General features: G+C 30.4%; 1 protein-coding gene across 1 annotated transcript; it reads left to right on the top strand.

Annotated features, from left to right (window-relative positions):
* The first annotated feature begins 958 nt into the window (after positions 1-958).
* LOC146536805 (senecionine N-oxygenase-like) lies at positions 959-19,155 on the top strand. Its single transcript, XM_085189550.1, has 8 exons — positions 959-1,175; positions 13,613-13,806; positions 14,434-14,572; positions 16,043-16,214; positions 16,429-16,701; positions 17,499-17,659; positions 18,315-18,458; positions 18,685-19,155. Exons 1-8 carry the CDS (start codon positions 1,089-1,091, stop codon positions 18,898-18,900), a joined length of 1,386 nt encoding a protein of 461 aa, XP_085045676.1. The 5' UTR covers positions 959-1,088; the 3' UTR covers positions 18,901-19,155.
* The last annotated feature ends 569 nt before the right edge of the window (positions 19,156-19,724 follow it).

A 19,724-nucleotide genomic window follows, 5' to 3' on the forward strand; every position in this document is an offset into this window, starting at 1 on the left:
TTTAAATGAATTTAAATATAACTAATATTTTAAGAAAACCTGTAGAATAATCACACCAAATATAGCATTAATTATATCAAAAACTATTACGTTGATAAATGCCCCTAATAATAATAAATCTCTGCCTCGACACCAGAGCAAAGAAATGAAAATATAAATTTAAATAAATATTTCACTCCCTCGAGTGGGGATCGAACTCACAACCGTCGCGTTACAATCACACCCTTGTGCCGCTGCGCCATCACGGCCTCATGTTTAAATATATTTTTATTAATTAAAAATTTTCGTATAAGTAGCTCTATTTTTATAATGCCGTATACTATGTTTACCGGATCTAATTTCAGGTCGTTTAAATTTATCTTTTGTCTATCTATATATATAAAATCGAAAGGTCACTCACTCATCACGAAATCTTAGAAACTACATGTGCCAGGAATCTAAAATATTTCATAGGGTTTATTTATAGGACGTAGGTGCTCGCTAAGACGGGAATTTGTAATATTCGACTTTTAAGGGGTAGTTTTTGGGGTTGAAAGTTTGTATGAAACTTCGTTACTACAAATGCTAGGAGTCTCAAATTTCGCATGGACGTCACCTATAGGACGTAGGTACTCATGTACACTGAAATTAATAATAAAGTAGTTCACGCAGGCGAAGCCGCGGGCGGGCCGCTAGTTACTTATATTTTTATGTAACTTTAATAACTTTTTTATGTTAAAGTTTCTCATATTATTAATTTATAGTCACGAACAAACATAGTAATATTTGTTTAACGAAATCCATAGGAACATATTTTGTACTGGTGCAGTGAGTAATAAGTGTTCACAAGTTAATTAGCTACGTGCTTATGGGTTTTTGTTAACTTGAAGACAACAGGTATATGATTCAATGAGCGTCGACAACCAAGGTTGGCTGGACCATATCCAGCCTTCGTTCGAAGGCGTAAAAACTCTTTGGACACAATCTCATTCGGTGTTGGATAGCTCGCTCGCTAACGCGGCTACCTTTTATTTATTAAAATAAAATAAATATATAGTTTTTAATATTATTGATTTTATATATAAAAAAATATTAAATTTTAATTCATTATGAATTTATTTCATAGTTTATGGATGTATATGTTGTACTTGTGCTTTTTAAATTATAATGTCATTCAGAGCGCCGCACTTTCTTTGGTAAGTAATATTAATATGTCACTTGTCAATATATTATAAAAATGAGTATTACAAAATAATTCGAAAAATTAATAATATTAATAATAATACTAATAATAATATTAATTATTAATATTTTTTCGATTTTTTTTATTTACTGAACCATATCATTCGTGTGTTTTCTACTATACGTGACACTGGCAGATTATTTTGCGCCTGTCATCGCAAAATCAGGCCATGAAAACAAAAAAAAAAATAATTCGAAAAAATATTCTACAATATATTATAATATAATATACTATAAAATATATAATATTTATTAGTACATAATTATTTTTATAAGTATAGAAATAAATTCCTATTAATAAAATAAAAAACACCTGTTCACTTATTATACACATGTGCTATTAAATGTGAACCTATTATCTTTAACTAAATTATTTTTGATAACGTATTTTTTTTATAAATTTGTTCATTGTAACAAAATGTAAACAAATGATTTTGTAATTACCAATGTTTGTTTACGAATAGAGAGTTCTATTTTTCTCATCAATTTGACATTAATTATTTCCGTAGATTATCATCTAGATCTCTCCATATTTGAGGCATTTAATGAAATAATTCATAAAAAATCCTTAGATTTTTATAATTTCGTTATAAAAAAAAATCGACTTAATAATATGCATAATATCCTTAACGTTTAGTTAATATTATAAATTAAAGTAGTAAAGTATATCAAAATTCAATTAAAGTAAAAAATATCTTCTATTAACTAATTAAACTTAAATTGAAGTCAAAAAATATTTAAGTAATTTTTTTGTTCAGTAAGTAATTAATTGGATAATAAAACACTGGATTAATTTTTTCGCTCGTTCCTTCTCCGTAAGTAGAATTTTGAAAAATATTACCAAACCAATTATCAACTAAAAGTTTACATATATCGAGGCCATCATGGCACAGGGGCACAATCGTGCGATTGTAAACGCGACGGTTATGGGTGCGATTCCCAGTTGGGGGAATTAAATATTTAATATTTTCATAGAAAAGTGCGGTGTTTCGCCAGTCAAATTACGCAATACCTCGAAAATTCGAAGGAACGGAGTGTCTTAACACTAGGTGCCCTCTGCTTACATTGCTATGTGGTATAGAGTAAAGCAGCGTGAAGATAAAAAAGTATATACAACGTGACATTGGCGAAATGAATTGTGCTCAACTGGCACGCTCGAAACGCCATATATCGAGAAATCAATCTATATATAATTAATTAAAATTACCTGCATTTTATTATGTACCTAGTAGGTACCTAACTTTAGTTACGTTATCTCCATATCAGACTTTTGTTAATATAATCGAATATTACCATGTTCCATACCAATATTCTATTCTACCAATATACTTCACTTCATTATGTCATTTTAACAATAAGTTCCCAGTTTCCCTCTGCCTACGTTGAAATAAAATATTTTTCATTAAAATAAAGTAAAACATGAACAAAACAAGATTGCCAAGATTTTTATTACATTACTTTTTCGTTTAGATGATTCACTCTATCATATTGCATAATAATATCAGCCTGTATTTCGCAGCTTACGAGCTGAGGTATTAGCTAAGAGCTACATAATTATGTGTACCTACAAAAAATCTGATATAAACTTTTTGCAATTTTAAAAATAAATAAATATACTTATTTACTGATATTCAAATATATACAAGACTTAGTCGACTCTACATATATATACTTTATTAATACTTAAACAAGCAATACTTATATAAAATTAGTTAAATTAACTTTTTGAATACGATAAGATTTTAAGTTCAAGAAAATGTGGAACGGAGTGTCTTAACACTAAATTCCCTCTACCTAGGAAGCTGAAATAGAACATTTTAAAAACATTTTTCTATAGCCAAGATTTAAAATGATTTCAGAACTCGAACTATGCTTTTGAAAAGTTTATCAAGTATGCCTATTCAAAGAGTATATTATTTGAGAAATGTCTACCAATAATTACAATAGAATTTGATATGTTGAGGGTAAGTTTTAATTTTTGCATAAATAAAATCCTTAAAAATAAATAAACTGTTAAACGATGATGGCAGCTTCTTAAAGTATATCTATTAAAAATAAGAAAACATTGAATAAGTTTATTACTACAATAAATTTATATGGTAATGTACTTAAATAAAAAAAAAACTTTTAAAATAACTTATTTTTTTGTAGATTTTACTTTATAAATATAATTGTTTTGGTTAGCAATAAAATTTAATTAATGCGCGTTGCTATATGTATGTTATATGCTTTTTTTATAAAAGCTGTACATTTACAATACAAAGTACTTATTTAAAGACTTTTAATTACTAATTTAAAGACTTTTTAAAATTGAAAGATAGCATAATAAACGAACAGGTTGAAATTTGTATACATATATAAATATTTTAAACGATTAAGTTTCAATGACCGTAAAACTGTTGACAATATTAAAACCAGTCTTTTTATTTTTGGTTCCAAATTATATGAATTTCATGTAAATTTAATAATATTAGCCCATTCATTTTAAAAATGGCTATTTTATATTTTTTATATTCACGTCTGGTGGACAAATTCGACTTGAATAATAACCATATACCGTTATAATATTAAAAGCCACTTTTATGAAATTGGAAACGTCGCGTCGTAACAAAATGTGTCGGTGATTTCTAAAAAAGGGGGGATTAAAAATATGCTATCTTTCTATGTGAAAAAAAGATAAGTGAGCGTTAAGAGAAGTAGGGGGAGAGCTCTGTTGACATTCGTAAACACAGTATCGAACATACTGGAGGAAGATAGAGAGGAGGAAACAGCATGAGATTTCCACACCTCCCGGAGAACATGTATGGGCAGTGGGCCAGGCGAAAGAGGTATGAAGAGACAGTAGCGTTTTGCTCTCTGTTTTCTCTGACTACCCCGTTAGGGATACAGTGTAAATAAAAAAAAAAAAAAAATTGTGTGAGATATAAATGTTTGATAAATATCACTTCCTTTAATATAATTATTTATCAATATTTGAAAATTTTGTTAATATTATAACATAGTTATTGAAATAACTTGTTCATAATTCGTAACTGAGATGGGTTTCTCAAGGTAAAACGGGAAGCATTTCGCAACCGGCTCGCATAATACCTCCATGTTTGAGCTTGAATTCTGATCGTTCATTGCCTCATCGCGAAACAGCATTTAATAATTCCTTGCGAGGACGTTCAATTTATTTGAAGTGAAGATTCTTCTTAATACATATATGGGTCATAATCAGAAAAGTGGACATTTTCGAATTCGTAACGTAACTGATAAGTAACAACACTGATAATGTTTGTTACAAAACTGATGTCATAAGGCATTATACACAACAAAATAAGGATATTATATGAATAAAACTATTGTTTTTTTATTTAATGAGACACAGATTAAAATTTTAAAGATTCAATCGTTGAATTAACAGATTATAAATGTAAGAAGAAAACATAACAAAGTGACAATATTAACAATATAATAATGCTAGTTCGTAACGTAATAAACTTATATTTCTAGTTAGAGATCACAAAGTTAATGATAAAATTAAATCCACTTTAAATTATATCAAAATTTGAGTCGTTATCACTGGAATTAAGTTTCATTCTTTGTAAGTGTTTATTCCGCATATAGTCATATTTAATAGGATTGGTCTTTTTGAGATAGGAGGAGGGACATTTAACATAGGAGCCATGACGCTTACTGAAAATACAAAAATATTTATCAAAAAATAATAATCACAAAATCACAACTAATTTCAGGAAGAATAAAAAAATATTTTTAACTAAATCGGTTCAGCTGTTTCTGAGATTAGCGTGCACAAACACAGACAAACAAGCAAACAAGCAAAAAACTTAAAAATAATTATTTTTGGTTACTTTACTTTATGAAAAGTCACTAATAGTTTTTTTCATATGCCAGCAATTTTTTTTCTTATATACATATCTTCCATATACAAGCACCGGTTCGATACAATTTTATTATAAACATATATAAGAAAACATTGGTACCGTAATTGTGAACTAGGCTTCATATTTTCTCAATTTCGTTACGTAACGAAATATAACGAAATTGAGAATGAAATCTGAGAAATTCTAACCCTTTTAAATATTTGCTCATAAGCCACGTGTTGCATCTACAAGCACTGAAGTTCTTTTTTGAGATTTTGTAAATAGAAGCAAATAACATAAACAAGAAAACGAAATTATAGAATACTTTCCAAAATAAAAGCCGTTTATAACCCTGAGATGTAATTTCACGCATTCACTCTAAAACATTTGAACCCCTCTACTGCTGCGAGTACACTACTGGTTGTAGCTACGATAGCATTGACTTTTAGAAATATGGTGCCACAACAAAAAACAATATTAAACACCACCCAAAATAATTGCATTCATAATTTAATTGTACGTTACTAGCCCTGAGTAACAAAAAGACAATATTTTGGGACAAATTTACTTAACTAATATATATTATTTATTAAATAATGTATCAATAAAAGTAGTTCTATTTAATATTATGCATAAAGTAAAATAATATAAACATATCTGAAATCAAATAAAACCATAAACATTCGTAACAAATCAATTCTTAAAAAGTAAAGTGGTGAATGGGACACGAAAAATTGTATGGAAGCATTTTGAAAGGTTTTTTGCAACTAACAACAAATACTATTATTTGACATAATACATTTAAAATATTACAAAAATCTTTAAGTTAATAAATAAATTTATCGTAAATGGCAAAATATTTAAATTATCTTTAAAATTGTATTTTTAAAACGCATTCAAAGTAGCGGGACAAGAAAAGACACAAAAAGGACACTTTTTCTGATTATGACCCATATATTGGATTATAGTAAAAAATTTGCAACATTTTTTAATGAATATGTAATTTTCCCAATTTTTCTTTTTAAATACCCAGGGTAGGCAAACCGAACCTAGTGTTAAGACACTCCGTTCCCCATTTTTCACCGAATGTTTCGAGGCATTACGAGTTGAGTGGCGTAACTCGATGCTGACGTTGGTGCTAGAGCGAAGAAATGAAAATATTAATAAATAACAATTCAATCCTTTAAATGGGGATCAAACCCACAACCATCACGTTACAGTCACACCCTTGTGCCCCTGCACCACGACGGTCTCTTCTGGGGTTATCAATTATTAAGAAAAAAAAAATTCTGCCATTTTGTTTAAATAAATGCATGGCATTAAATAAATGAACTTCTACATTGTAAACTAATTCATTTTATACTTGCATACTCTATAACGGAAAATTTTATAGTATTCCATAAATGTCATCTATGACGTTTAATCGCTCTAAGCTTTGTCAATAATCACCTGCTCGTAACAGAATTTAAATTCGAAGAGCACCTTCAAAGTTCAAAGTTCAATCCTAAATCTTTGCGATTAGCAAATCTTTTATTTAGGTATATTTAAAAATACGATCTTTAAGTGTTTGAGAATTAATATTTAATTTACAAATGGATTATGGTTTATACTTTATGAATATTTATTATATATTTATTTAATGTGTATCTTATATGTACGGAATTCAATGTAGGTATGCTCGATGTATAATGCAAGTTATTATTTAATTAACAATTAATTTATCTCGTTTTTATAACAATCGTATTGCATACATTATTCATTTTAAATTAAACTAGATTCTAGTCAGAAATGTTAAAGTATAAAATATGTAGGATTGAGGCTAGTTGTAGCGCAGATAAGGCGACAGGTTGTGAGTTCGATTCCCACTCGAGGCGAAATATTTAATATATTATATTCTACGTTCAGCAAAAGTACGGCGTTGAGTTACGGCGGAGTGTCTTAATATCAGGCTATCTATGCCTATCCTGCTTCATGAGGGTTACAGCGTGAAGCTGCTTTTTTTTAAAAAAAAATATATAAATGAAACGTAATTGTGAATGAGTTAAGTTTTTTCTTATGGTGTTCAATAATTATGGTGGTGATGGTGATTAACCTCACAAAACACGTGTATTATCCATCATTTGTCATGTTGGCCGCGATGCTCTTCAACAGTGAACAACGGTGTCATGGGGAATGAAAATTGCTGTTATTATTATTATCCCATGCTTCTATTAATTTACGTTACGTAGGTAGATGCATAGAACACACGAACATTTTTTTTTTTTCAAATTATATTAATTTACGACGAAAATGAAAATTTGTACTTGAATAAGATCTGTCTTGGTCCTATGTATGGTCGTATTTTTAGGGTTGTTTTTTTTTCACGCCATATCCCGCGTGTAGCAGGATAGGCAGAAGAAGCCTAGCGTTAAGACTCTGCGCTTCCAACTTTCCGCCAAATTCTGGAGGCATTTGCGTGTTGAGTGGCGGTATTCAACACCGCGGTTTGCCTCCACACCAGAGCGAAGAAAACTAAAATATTAAATATTTAATTTCCTCCAGTGCGCTGCGCTATGACTGGTCCCAACAAGAATATTATTTTGCATACAAATTTAGTACTATTTCCATTAGGTACATTATTGCTTGAAGGGTGTCCTTGGTGATTGTTGTTCAATATGGGTACTTAAATAAATTTATATTCCGCTTCACTTAAAAGTTAGTTAGTAAGTTAGATATTTATTCGTAATGCTAGTAGTGTAAATAATAATGAAAATGAGGAAATTTGTTACTTTTATTTTCCTTCTATTTGAACGTTTACAATTCCATGTTAATATCTTATTCGTCATATATTTTTGTTCCTCATCTTACTAACATCAATTGCTTGTTAATGATACCTAGTTGTTAAGGAAAAAACTCAGATTATGAATAAATTATTTTTTATTTTTTATTTAACATAAGAAATAAATGTGGAAGGGAGGAGAGAAGGAAAAAGGAGGAAAGGGAGTTATTACAAAATAATTCACTAAAAATAATATGCCTAAAATTTTTTTGGTTCTAGTTCTAGTTTTCTTGACAAGGATATTTAGATTTTTATATTGAAAATATTAGACTGTCATCGGATCTAGACGATCTAACGATCTAACAAGACGAATCTAGTCCAAATAATTATGGATTAAAAGTTTTCGTATATCGATTAATTGATAAAAATGAATCTAATAGAAAAAAGTATATAACAAACATAATTATATTATTTTTCCTCATAGCCCCTATCTGTGTTATCTCGTCTATAACATTGTTACATGCGGGAAACTGCGTAAAATAACAAAAATTAAAAAAATATAAGGAAAACATTTTTTGTCATCTTATTTTAGGTCAATTGTGCTCTTGTTGTTATTTAAATGTTATATTTATTATATATAAATGCTTATATATATACATAATAGTGGACCCGAACGCGGCTACGCCCGCTTGAACTATACGAATATTTATTAAATAAATTTATGAAATTATTTTCAGTTTTCAATAGAGAGATGCGTTAAGCAAGCTCATTTTGGGTAACGTTTTCTAACAACAAGCTTTGCAAATCGTTGCTTAGCAACGGTCGCATAGCGACGGTTGTTATTAACATGGCAGAATAAATTGCATGTCAAATTAATAAGTATTATAATATATTGGTATATATAGATAATATTACAAATATAAGAAAAAAAAGTATCCTATGTTCATTCCGACACCCTCAAGTATCTCGCGTAGAAGACAGACAGACAGACAAACAGAGTTACTTTCGAATTTATAATATAGGTATGGATATAAATACTTCATCGATTCTTCTCTTATGTAGCAACAGCAATCGCCGCCGCACCTATGTTTATACGAGTATGTATTTTCCGATGTAAACATTTCACTTAACATTCCCCAGTCAACCACCTTTTTGCGTAATATTAGTAGTACATAAGAAATAGACAAACATTAATGAGATATAATATGTAATAAGGAAATTGATATTTATGGAGAAAATTGTAAACATATCTTAGTATTTTTCTTTTTTCCTATATTAACAAAGCTTTCGAATACAAAAACTCACTCAAATGGGTCCACACGTTAAACTTATAACAACTCTTTTTGCGTCCGGGGTAAAAAAAAAAATATTTTTTTAATTGACTAAGATTAAAACTATTATATAGTATACTTATTATATCAATTATGTTACTAAAAAACTGTAGAGGCCATCGTGGCGCAGCAGCACAAGAACCGATATATTTATTTATGTTTTTATTCGCATTTCGTGTCGAGGCAAAACGCGGCGTTGAGTTCTACCACTCAACACGCAATGCCTCCAGGGTTCGGCAGAAAGTGGGGAACGGAGTGTCTTAACACTAGATTCCCTCTGCCTATCCGGCTGTGTGCGGGATACAGCGTGAAGCTGATTATTAAAATCATAGTTCATATAAATTATAATAACTAGATTAATTAAGCAAAGTTTCTATGCACATCATAGCATTTCATATTTTATTGTTATTTTAAAATATTTTGTTAAAAAACCAATCACTTATTTATATATATACCCTTGACGGTGTGATAAGTTTTTTTTAACAACGCACTTAAGACTGGGTTTGTAGGCTAATTGATATTTTAAACTATCTTTGCACTTAAGGTAAATTTTTCCTTATTCTGTTAGGTTAAAGGGACGATGACTTTTGCCTGATTGTAAATCTAAAAAATGGTTTCTTGGAAGATAAGAGGAAATAAGTGCATAATATAAAATGATATCAACTTAAAGACGTAATTTCTTCGTTTTTTTTTAAATAATAATGATCATTTATTTTCTGTCATATTTTTCAATAATGTGCTCATAAATTAAACTATCAAAGGAAAAGTATTTTAAATGTAAATTTTATTTTGAACAGAGCTTTTAATTTCGACTCAAGTGTAGGCTGTGAACGTATGTTATATGTTGATTTATTTACGAAGGCGTAAGAATACATGTTTTATTCATATTGCTTGTTTCTTTTTTTAATTAGCCTCTTAATTTGTTTTTAATCAAATTCAAAAAACAATTATCTACATTTTTAATAGATAAATGTTATTATTCTGTTTCTAAATTTCTTATTGATGAATTATAGCTCTGTAAGAGTTTTCTTTTGTAATTGTTACATAACAAATAAATATAATTAGTAAAACCAAATGTAATATTTGCACGCCCAATGGTAGAATGGAGACTAATCTATATAATTATATGAAATCGACAGAAACTACAAGTGCTAGGAATCTCACATTTTTCATAGGTGTTGTTTATAGGACGTAGGTGCTCGCTAAGACGGGAATTTGCAATATTCGACTTCTAAGGGGTTGTTTTTGGGGTTGAAAGTTTGTATGAAACTTCGTTACTACAAATGCTAGGAGTCTCAAATTTTACATGGACGTCACTTATAGGACGTAGGTACTCATGGAGACAGAAATTAATAATAACGTATTTCACGCAGGCGAAGCCGCATAGCCGCGGGCCGCTAGTAATTAATAATTAACTATCATACTCTGTACCTATATTCAAATAAATATATATAATTATTTTTATTATTATATATTAAAAAGTCACGACTTGAACCTTTATAATGACATGGTGATGCATGTACTTGTTAGAAGGAAAATCTTAAATATAAAACATGTTCGTATATACGAGTGTAGTTTGAGCGACGTTTTAATTATTTTCTTTTTTTTTATCGTAATAAACGTTGATAATTAAAGAAATATAGGTAATTTTTTTTTCTTTTGTTAACTAATAGAATTTATCTGTGCTTTTTAGTTTCTAGTTGATTTTTTAAGTGATTGTAAACATTTTTTTCTTAAGATTTCAAGATTCATTAATGTTGATGCACGGACAATTTCTAATAATAAATATGTAATAATTAAAAAAAACCAAGCAAGAGCGTGTCATACTATAAAGAATTCCGTAGCAGCAAAAAATTAAAAAAGCATTCCTCAGTTACATGTATGGAGCGCCAACGTTTATAACTAATTTATTTTTCAAAATCAAACCTACTACATCATTTTATAGTGGTTCATAAAATAACTACCTACCTTCATTCATAAATTTTCACCATAGAGTACCCATAATATCCCAGACACACGGACACGATGAAATTATAAGGGTTCCGTTTGTCATTTGGCTATGGAACCCTAAAAAGATAACCCGAAATATATTGCAATTTTATAATTCAAAAAGATTTTGTCAATAGAAATTATTAATCAGCTTCACGCTGTATCCCGCACACAGCAGGGTAGGCAGAGGGAACCTAGTGTTAAAGCACTCTTAGACAATTATTAATAGGATGAAGATAAGATTTAAATTCCCACCATCCACCACCATTCCCACCACCTTTAAGCATTTTTAGATAGCTACCACACGTGTCTCTACTTATATACTTATTGTGTAATATAAAGTGGGTTAGTAGAGATAACGTGTTGCATGAATACAAATTAATTTTAAATTAACACGCTCAAAGCGTTCCTTGACTTGCACAAACCAGAAATGTTTGTTTGACTATCATTTAATATTGCCAGGTAAATATTAGGATACGAACAACTTTAAATACGAGTGTGCAGTTACTTGATTCTAAGATCCGTATTTATAAGTCACTCTCAACTCTGAGATCGATCTTGAGATGCTGTCGTAATTCATGGGTATATAATTTATGAATGACAACGGCATTTCAAAATCGATCTAGATCTATATACGGGACTTAATATATGTTTCTAGAAATTTTATATTTATTTATTTTTTATTTATTTTATTTAAATAGTAGGTTGATACAAAGATTACAAATGCAAGGTGCAATAATAAACTCAATTAGAGTTTTACCGGGCACCAGCGTCATTAAACATATAGGTATACAAGTAAAATAGTATTATAATAATTATAATATTCTATCATAATCACTCGCACTACGAATAACAAGTATATAAAATTAAATCAATAATAAGTAAAAAATGAGAGTATATTTAAATTAATAATTATATATATTATTATTATGTACTATTTTATTATTTTAAAAAAAATATATTTTTCGAATTTCGAATTTTAAAAATAGAGGGTATATATGTCGCTCAAATTACACTCGTACGAGTAGAAACGTTTACTCTGATTATTGAATTTGTCTGTATCTATGCTTTACACAATACAACCTACATGAGACATTGAAATCCATCTTGGAAACAATGTGTGGTAATCTTTCAGAAATAAAATTATTTAAATATGCATATTTAAACTTCCTCGAATCGGAATTGAATCTACAACCACGATGCAATGACTTCGGTTAGAAAAAAATGAGCTTGTAAACCAAACAAAGAACCAGTTTTTATTTATGGCATTACTTATAGTAGGTAATTAGCACATTTTTCTAAATAGCTTCCAGATAGTTAATGCCTATACCGATGAAGGTTCCGGAATCGGAAGTCGTGCACAGTAATAGAAGTGACAAGTTTTTATTTCTTATATAAATATATAGGAGCAATTTACTACCGTTTGTGTACTTGTGGTTGTAAAAGGAACCCTTATAGGAACACTTTCATATCGCGTGGAATCTGAAATTAATATAAAATATTTAAATCTATAGTCCCTTTGAGCAGAAGAAAAAAATAAGCTTTTACAAATCCTAAAATAAAAAAGGTAAAATTCTCAACTATTATAAGTTGTACTTGTCGTTGACCTACAATCCTGTGAATCTTACGGAACCTTAGCCAGGCGAGTCCGACTCACACTTGACCGGTTTTTTAAGCTTTAAGCTAAGCTTTGATTTTGCATATATACAAGGATAATAAATATAATCTTACCGTTTTTATATTGGGAAATTTTGTTGTATATTATTATTACATTGGTATATTACACCTTAAAACTGTACATGTAATCATTTAGATAAAATTTCATCAATTTTTTTTGTATTTATTTCTTTAATTTATACAAACTTGTCCGAATTAATTTATACTAACTTAAATTTATATACATAAATAAAAATTGACGTTTGTATAAATTAAACGGAGTCACGAGATGTTAGATACAGGTTTTCTCTCGATATATTATTAATAAACCGGTTAAATTAAAAATGAATTTGTCCTTAATCTTTTTGTACTAAAATACATAAATTATAATAATGTAATGTTTTATTAATATGAATATTATACTTTAAGCTCTGTGCCATAAGGACTATTGTCCTTTTTTTATGGATTTTATATTTAATAATTAATATATTTAGGTACCTAGATCATGTGATTACAAGGAAGCTCTGTTACAACTTGTTATTTTGAAGAAAAATATCATCAACTCTATTGAGATTTCAACGAATTAGAACGAGACTAGCTGTGGGTTCGATCCCACTCGAGGAATTGAAATATTAAATATTTTCATATCTTGACTCTGGTGTCGAAGTAAGCGCGGCGTTGAATTCCGCCACCCAACAGGCAATGCCTCCAGGAATCAGCGGAAAATGGGGAACGGAGTGTCTTAACTTGAAATTTGAATTTGAATATAATGAATGGTATTTTTTTTTCAGCCCGAGCCACACACATGTATCATAGGCGGTGGGTACTCAGGGCTCTCAGCCTCAAGGTACCTTAAGGAGTTTGGTGTGAACTTCACGGTGTTTGAAGCTGCCAAGACATTTGGTGGTACTTGGCGCTTCGATCCTCACGTCGGAGTGGATGAAGATGGTATACCTGTGTTCACAAGCATGTATAAATATCTTAGGTATGCTTTATCTATGTTTTACATATTCTTTATTATTATTAAATTTAATTGAGCGTTGGATAAAGATAAAATTTCAGTAATAGTAGCAATTTGGCGCTCGTCTTCATAGTCTATTTAAGATAGGGATTATTAAATTAAAAATATATATATTAAATAAAGCTGTACACAAGTAGCTAATAAAATATTATTCGTAAACAAACAAAATATTTTCGCGGCGCAGTATCACAAGCCTGTGATTATGGGTTCGATTCCCACTCTGAACATGAAATATTTAATATTTTTATTTCTGCACTCTGGTGACAAGGCAAAACGCGCTTTTCTGGGGGCAAGACGGAATATAGTGTCTTAATTTTAGGTTCCCTCTGAAATTAAAAAAAAAACTTAACACAAATTTCCCTTTATTCGTAAAATTCGATAAATGTATTGGGTAACAAAAGTTTATTTCAAAATTCGTTAGTTATGATTCGCCCATAATTACACCTTGCTTATTGTTTTTAATTGACTTCTGTAAGAAAAGGAGGTTATCAATTAGACTGTTTTTTTTTGTTAAAAGCTATTCTTAGTAAATGTTTCGCGTTGCTGGTCAACCACTTTATGAAAAATAAAATATATATTTCATATTTTCAGAACCAATACTCCTAAGCTTACCATGGAATTTGGGGGTTATCATTTTCCAAATGGTACTCCCACTTACCCGTCTGGCCCCTGCTTCTATAAATATATCAAGTCGTTCGTGAAGCATTTCAACTTGCTGCCCCATATTCAAGTAAGTAGTTTATATTTCTTTTAGGTTATATTTTATCTTCGCTCTGGTGTTGAGCCAAAGCGTTGAGTTCTGCCACTCAACACGCTATGCCTCCAGAATTCGGCAGAAAGTGGGAAACGGAGTGACTTAGCACTAGGTTCCCTCTGCCTACCCTGTTGTGTGCGGGATACAGCTTGAACCTGATTTTTTTATTTAAATATATAAGTTGAAATAAGATAATTCCATACAATTTGAAATATATCTAACTAAGTAGATACAATAGAATCTTACAAAGTATAACAAAGAACAATAAAGTAAAAAAATTCTTAGCAATATAAAAAATATTATAGATTTTATATACCATAAAGGAAGTACCAGCTGACAAGTTACTACAAGTTACGTGATACGAATGTACTTAACACTATAAATGTAGATAATAGCCGTACTATTGTATGAAAAGTGATAGTTGATTTAAATAAAGATGACGTGAGTAATAATGTAAATACTGCTCTTATACTCTATCGATAGATTCTTTTAGCGTCACGCTATATCCCGCATGCAGCAGGTTATGCAGGGGGAACCTGAGGGAACCGCCGAATCCTCATTCCGTGTTGTATAGTGAGACTTAACTCGACACCAGAGCGAAGAAATGAAAAAAATAAATATTTAATTTCCTCGAATGGGAATCGAACCCTAAACCTGTCGAGGTTTACAGTTACAGTTTGCCTGCGCCATTATGTCCATATAATGGAACATAAATTATATTGAATGCTGTTCTGTGCTTTCAATTATCGCTTTAGACGACTCTTTTTCTTTAACACCTATTAAATAAGGTGCTTAATTGACTTCAATATGTTTTAAGTGTCGTTTCGTGTTCGGTAATTAACACAAATTCTTTAACACAAGTTATCTATTTCTTTATCTAGTTCTCGTATTTTATAAATAAATATATTTACTTACCTTGTTACAAATGTTCAATGTTCAGCTTCACGCTGTATCCCGCACGCAATAGGGTAGGCAGAGGGAACCTAGAATTTAGACACTCCGTTCTCCATTTTCCGCCGAATTCTCTGGTGGAACTGAACGCTGCTCTTTGCCTCAACTCTAGAGTGAAGAAATAAAAATAATAAATATTTCATTTTCTCGAGTCTATTTTAGGTATATACTGTTAGGCAAAGCGAAGTAGGTTATGCAAGAAGGCAGACCCTGGCAACATACCGCCGGTATTGATGCCAAAAGGAAGATTTCATTTCCTCGATTCAGAATCGAACTCACAACCAGTCACTTTTACATTCACACACTTGACACACGGAGGATTGATTAATTCTCTTTATAACATCAATTTCAGCATTCAGTTCTGCCATTCAACGCGCAATATCACAAAAAATTGGAGGAAAAAAAGTGAGGAACTTAACACTATGCTCTCTCTGCCTACTCTGCATGCTTATTGTTGACATATTTTTTATACAATTTCTATTAATTTGTTTGCAGGTCCGAAGCTTGGTGACGTCAGTCAAGTATGTAAACGATAATTGGCAGTTGACGTATTACAGCTCGAAGGACAGGAACAGTTACACCGTCTCTTGTGATTACGTCGTCATTGGCAACGGCCAGTATGTTAAGCCAAATGTACCTAAATTTCCAGGACTAGAGACATTTAACGGTAATTTTAATATATATAAATAAGCTTTAAGTGCTTGTTGCTATCTATATTTCGCAAACATTAAGGTTGACAGAGGGAACCTGGGAGTCTAAAGTTAAGACACGTCGTTCCCATTATAATGACTCCGGTCCCCCCTTTCCGCGCAAATTCTGGGGGAATTGCGTGTTAAATGGCGGAAATATTTCTATATACTTATCATTTTATTTGTTTATAGGTTCCGTGATTCACAGCCACGATTACAAAGAGCCAGAAGTATATGAAAATCGCAGGGTCCTGTTAATCGGAGCTGGACCTTCGGGTTTGGACTTAGCCTTGCATTTGAGTAATGTAGCAGCCAAATTGGTCCATAGTCACCATTTAGTGTACAATCAACCTGATTTCGGTAAAAATTTTGTTAAGAAACCCGATGTTAAAACTTTCGTACCTAATGGAGTCATCTTTGTCGATGGAACGTTTGAGGAAATTGATGATGTAATTCTTGCTACAGGTATTTATTGTGCTTATGTTATAATAAATTTAGATATGTATGTAATGTATATAGGGTGGAAGAGGCGGCGTTCCTTTTATTGAAACTGCATATAGGGTGAAATATTTCAAACCCAGAACTAAAGAAATTAATCAAGGTACCTCAACATTTTAGACGTAGGATTTTATTTTCATTTCACGATTTTTATCCATACCTGTATTTCGTGTGACGCATACATGCGTATGCGACGTTTCCGCTTTGACAGGTAAGTGTGTGCGTGTTTATGTTATACTTTACAAATTGTGATTTATTTTAAAACAATATTTTTTTTAGATATTTTGTTTGAAAAAATAACTTTTTCATTTTTGGGAATTATTTTTTTTCTGAATTATATTAGGCTTTTATAGAGTAGTTTAAACTGTAGTTTCATTTAAAGTGGTGCTGACAATTCCACCCTGTATAATGTAGAGATTTTACAGTATGAAGATTAAATAAATTGTTATGCTGGTAGATATAGCACGTTTTAAATAGCTAAAGGTAAGGTAACGAGGTATTTTTTAGTTACTGTTTTTACTTAGATTGGCCTTTTTTCATGTCAATAAAGAGAACCCAAATGAAAAATACATTTAAATGTTATTTTCTAGTATAAATTTATCGAGATTATAAATTGTCTTCTACGTTTTAAGTAGGTATATTTTATTTTTTAGGTTGTGTCATACATGAAATTGAAATTCTGTATATTTCGTAGATTGTATGCCTACTATTATTATAAGGAAGTAATAAAAATTATATATTTTTTAATTAATTTCTTTTTTCAGGCTATGAATTCTCACATACATTCCTAGATTCGAGTTCCGGCCTAACAGCATCTGGCCAATATGTTTTGCCTTTACATCAGAGTATAGTTAACATTAGACATCCCACAATGTTCTTCATAGGTGCCGTGAAGAAAATCGTCACAAAAGTATTGGACGCTCAGGTAAAATATGAATTAGCTAAAATGAGCTATAAAATGGTGAAATATTGAAACGTTAATTATCAGCTTCACACTGTATACCGCACACAGCAGGGTAGGCGGAGGGAACCTAGTGTTAAGACACTCCGTTCCCCACTTTCTGCCGAATTCTCGAGGCATTGGGTGTTAAGTGGCAGAACTTAACCCCGCGCTTTGTCTCGACACCAGAGCGAAGAAATGGTAATATAAACGTAAATAAATATTATACTTCCTTGAGCGAGGATCGAACCTACAACCAACACGGTACAGTCACTCCCTTGTGCCGCTGCGTCACGACGGCCTCTGAAACGTTTATTTTATACTTAATATGTATTTTCCGCATTATGGGAGACAGGAAGATGTATACAAAAGTAGGAGATACGTCCATCTAGCACTGTTTTAGTTGCGATGGACATAATAATCACTTATCTACAGCATCAGGACAGGACAGCAGACATCTGTTGTTCGTTTTATCACCATTAGAGGAAATGTATATGTTAGGGGAAATGTATGAAATCTAGAAATTGTATATTACTATTTAAGAAATGTGTAACGTATTGTTTTAAAAATTATTTAATATATACATATCCTAAGAGATTAAATTAAAAGGTATTAAATTAAACTAACTTATTTCTTCCAGGCGGAGTACATAGCCTCATATATAGCGGGCAAGTTTGAATTGCCATCTCAAGAAGAGATGTTGAAGATGTGGCTGGATAGAGCTCATAAGCTCCAAAGACAAAATAAGAAAATAACTGAGATAAATACTATAGGGTCAGATTTGGTAAGTATTTATTTGTACTACTTAAAAAAGTTTGAAATTTAGTGATTCGAAAGTAACTAACGAAGTATTTATCAATTACCATTTTACCCTTGTATGTTGTTTTGCTTGTATGATGTTAGTTTTGAATTTGAAACTCATTAAAATTATTTAATTATCCTAAAAAATAACTAAAATAACTGTTGTAATAATATCTATATAATTATTGTCTACTTTATAAAATTTTCAGGATCAATATTTTGGTAATTTAAGCCAAGAAGCTGGTACCACCAGAATTCCCCCAGTATTCACAAAAATAAGGGACTTCAATGGACAAAACCGTTTGGATGATTGGCTACATTACAGAGAATATGATTATGAAGTAATAGATTCTTATAAATACAAGCGATATCATAGTAACAACAGTAACCCAGAAGTATGCCCCATACAAATAGAAGATAAATAATTAGTCTAAATTTAATTATATTTATGTGAAATGGATCTGGAAAAGAATTTATTTACTGTTTCTTTATAAACTTTCAGTTTGTTTACTTTTTTAAGTACGTATAAAAAATGTTACCATTTCATATGAATATTCTATAACAGAAAGAAAAATTATACATTTTTCTAATTTTTTATATTTCATAGATTAGATTGAGATTAAGTGTGTGTGTATATAATGTAAAATTGAATTTTATAATAATAAAATCAATTGCAATGATTGAGTATTTTATTTTACCAATTATTTATATTTTACATACATCTATCTATAAGAATATTTTATCAAAATCAAATCTTTCTACTAAGAAATAAAATAAATATAGGTATTTGTAAGGTTTTTATTAATAAGCAATTAAACGGGCAATCATAATAACATAACAGTTCACGAGGTCTAAGCTAAGCTTTGCATTAGTGAGTGTTCATATATAGTCAACCGGTTTCTACTGCGTTTTGACAACCGGCCAACACTTTTTGTACCGATAACAGTGTCATATATTTAATTCTTAATATTAATTTTTTGTTGAAATGTAGTTCGATAATTATTAAAAGTGAAAGATAAAGTTGAAACTATCACTGTATAAGAATGAAAAGGAGCAGTTAAAACAAAAAAGACAGTCGTGGACATGCTGTGCTTGCTCTTAAAATGGAACGATTCATTTTTAACTCAAACGACAAATAAAATAGCGACGATGTGTAGAAGAATTGATATAATTTGTTTATGTTATTTTTTTTATCGATCTCTAAAAATAGGCTTTATTTTTAAAAGTATTTTATCTTATGGAATGCTGC

The sequence above is a fragment of the Heliconius melpomene genome, chromosome 8 (assembly GCF_056956725.1).
Source record: "Heliconius melpomene rosina isolate 202511_hmr_F chromosome 8, ASM5695672v1, whole genome shotgun sequence".
Lineage (NCBI taxonomy): Eukaryota > Metazoa > Arthropoda > Insecta > Lepidoptera > Nymphalidae > Heliconius > Heliconius melpomene.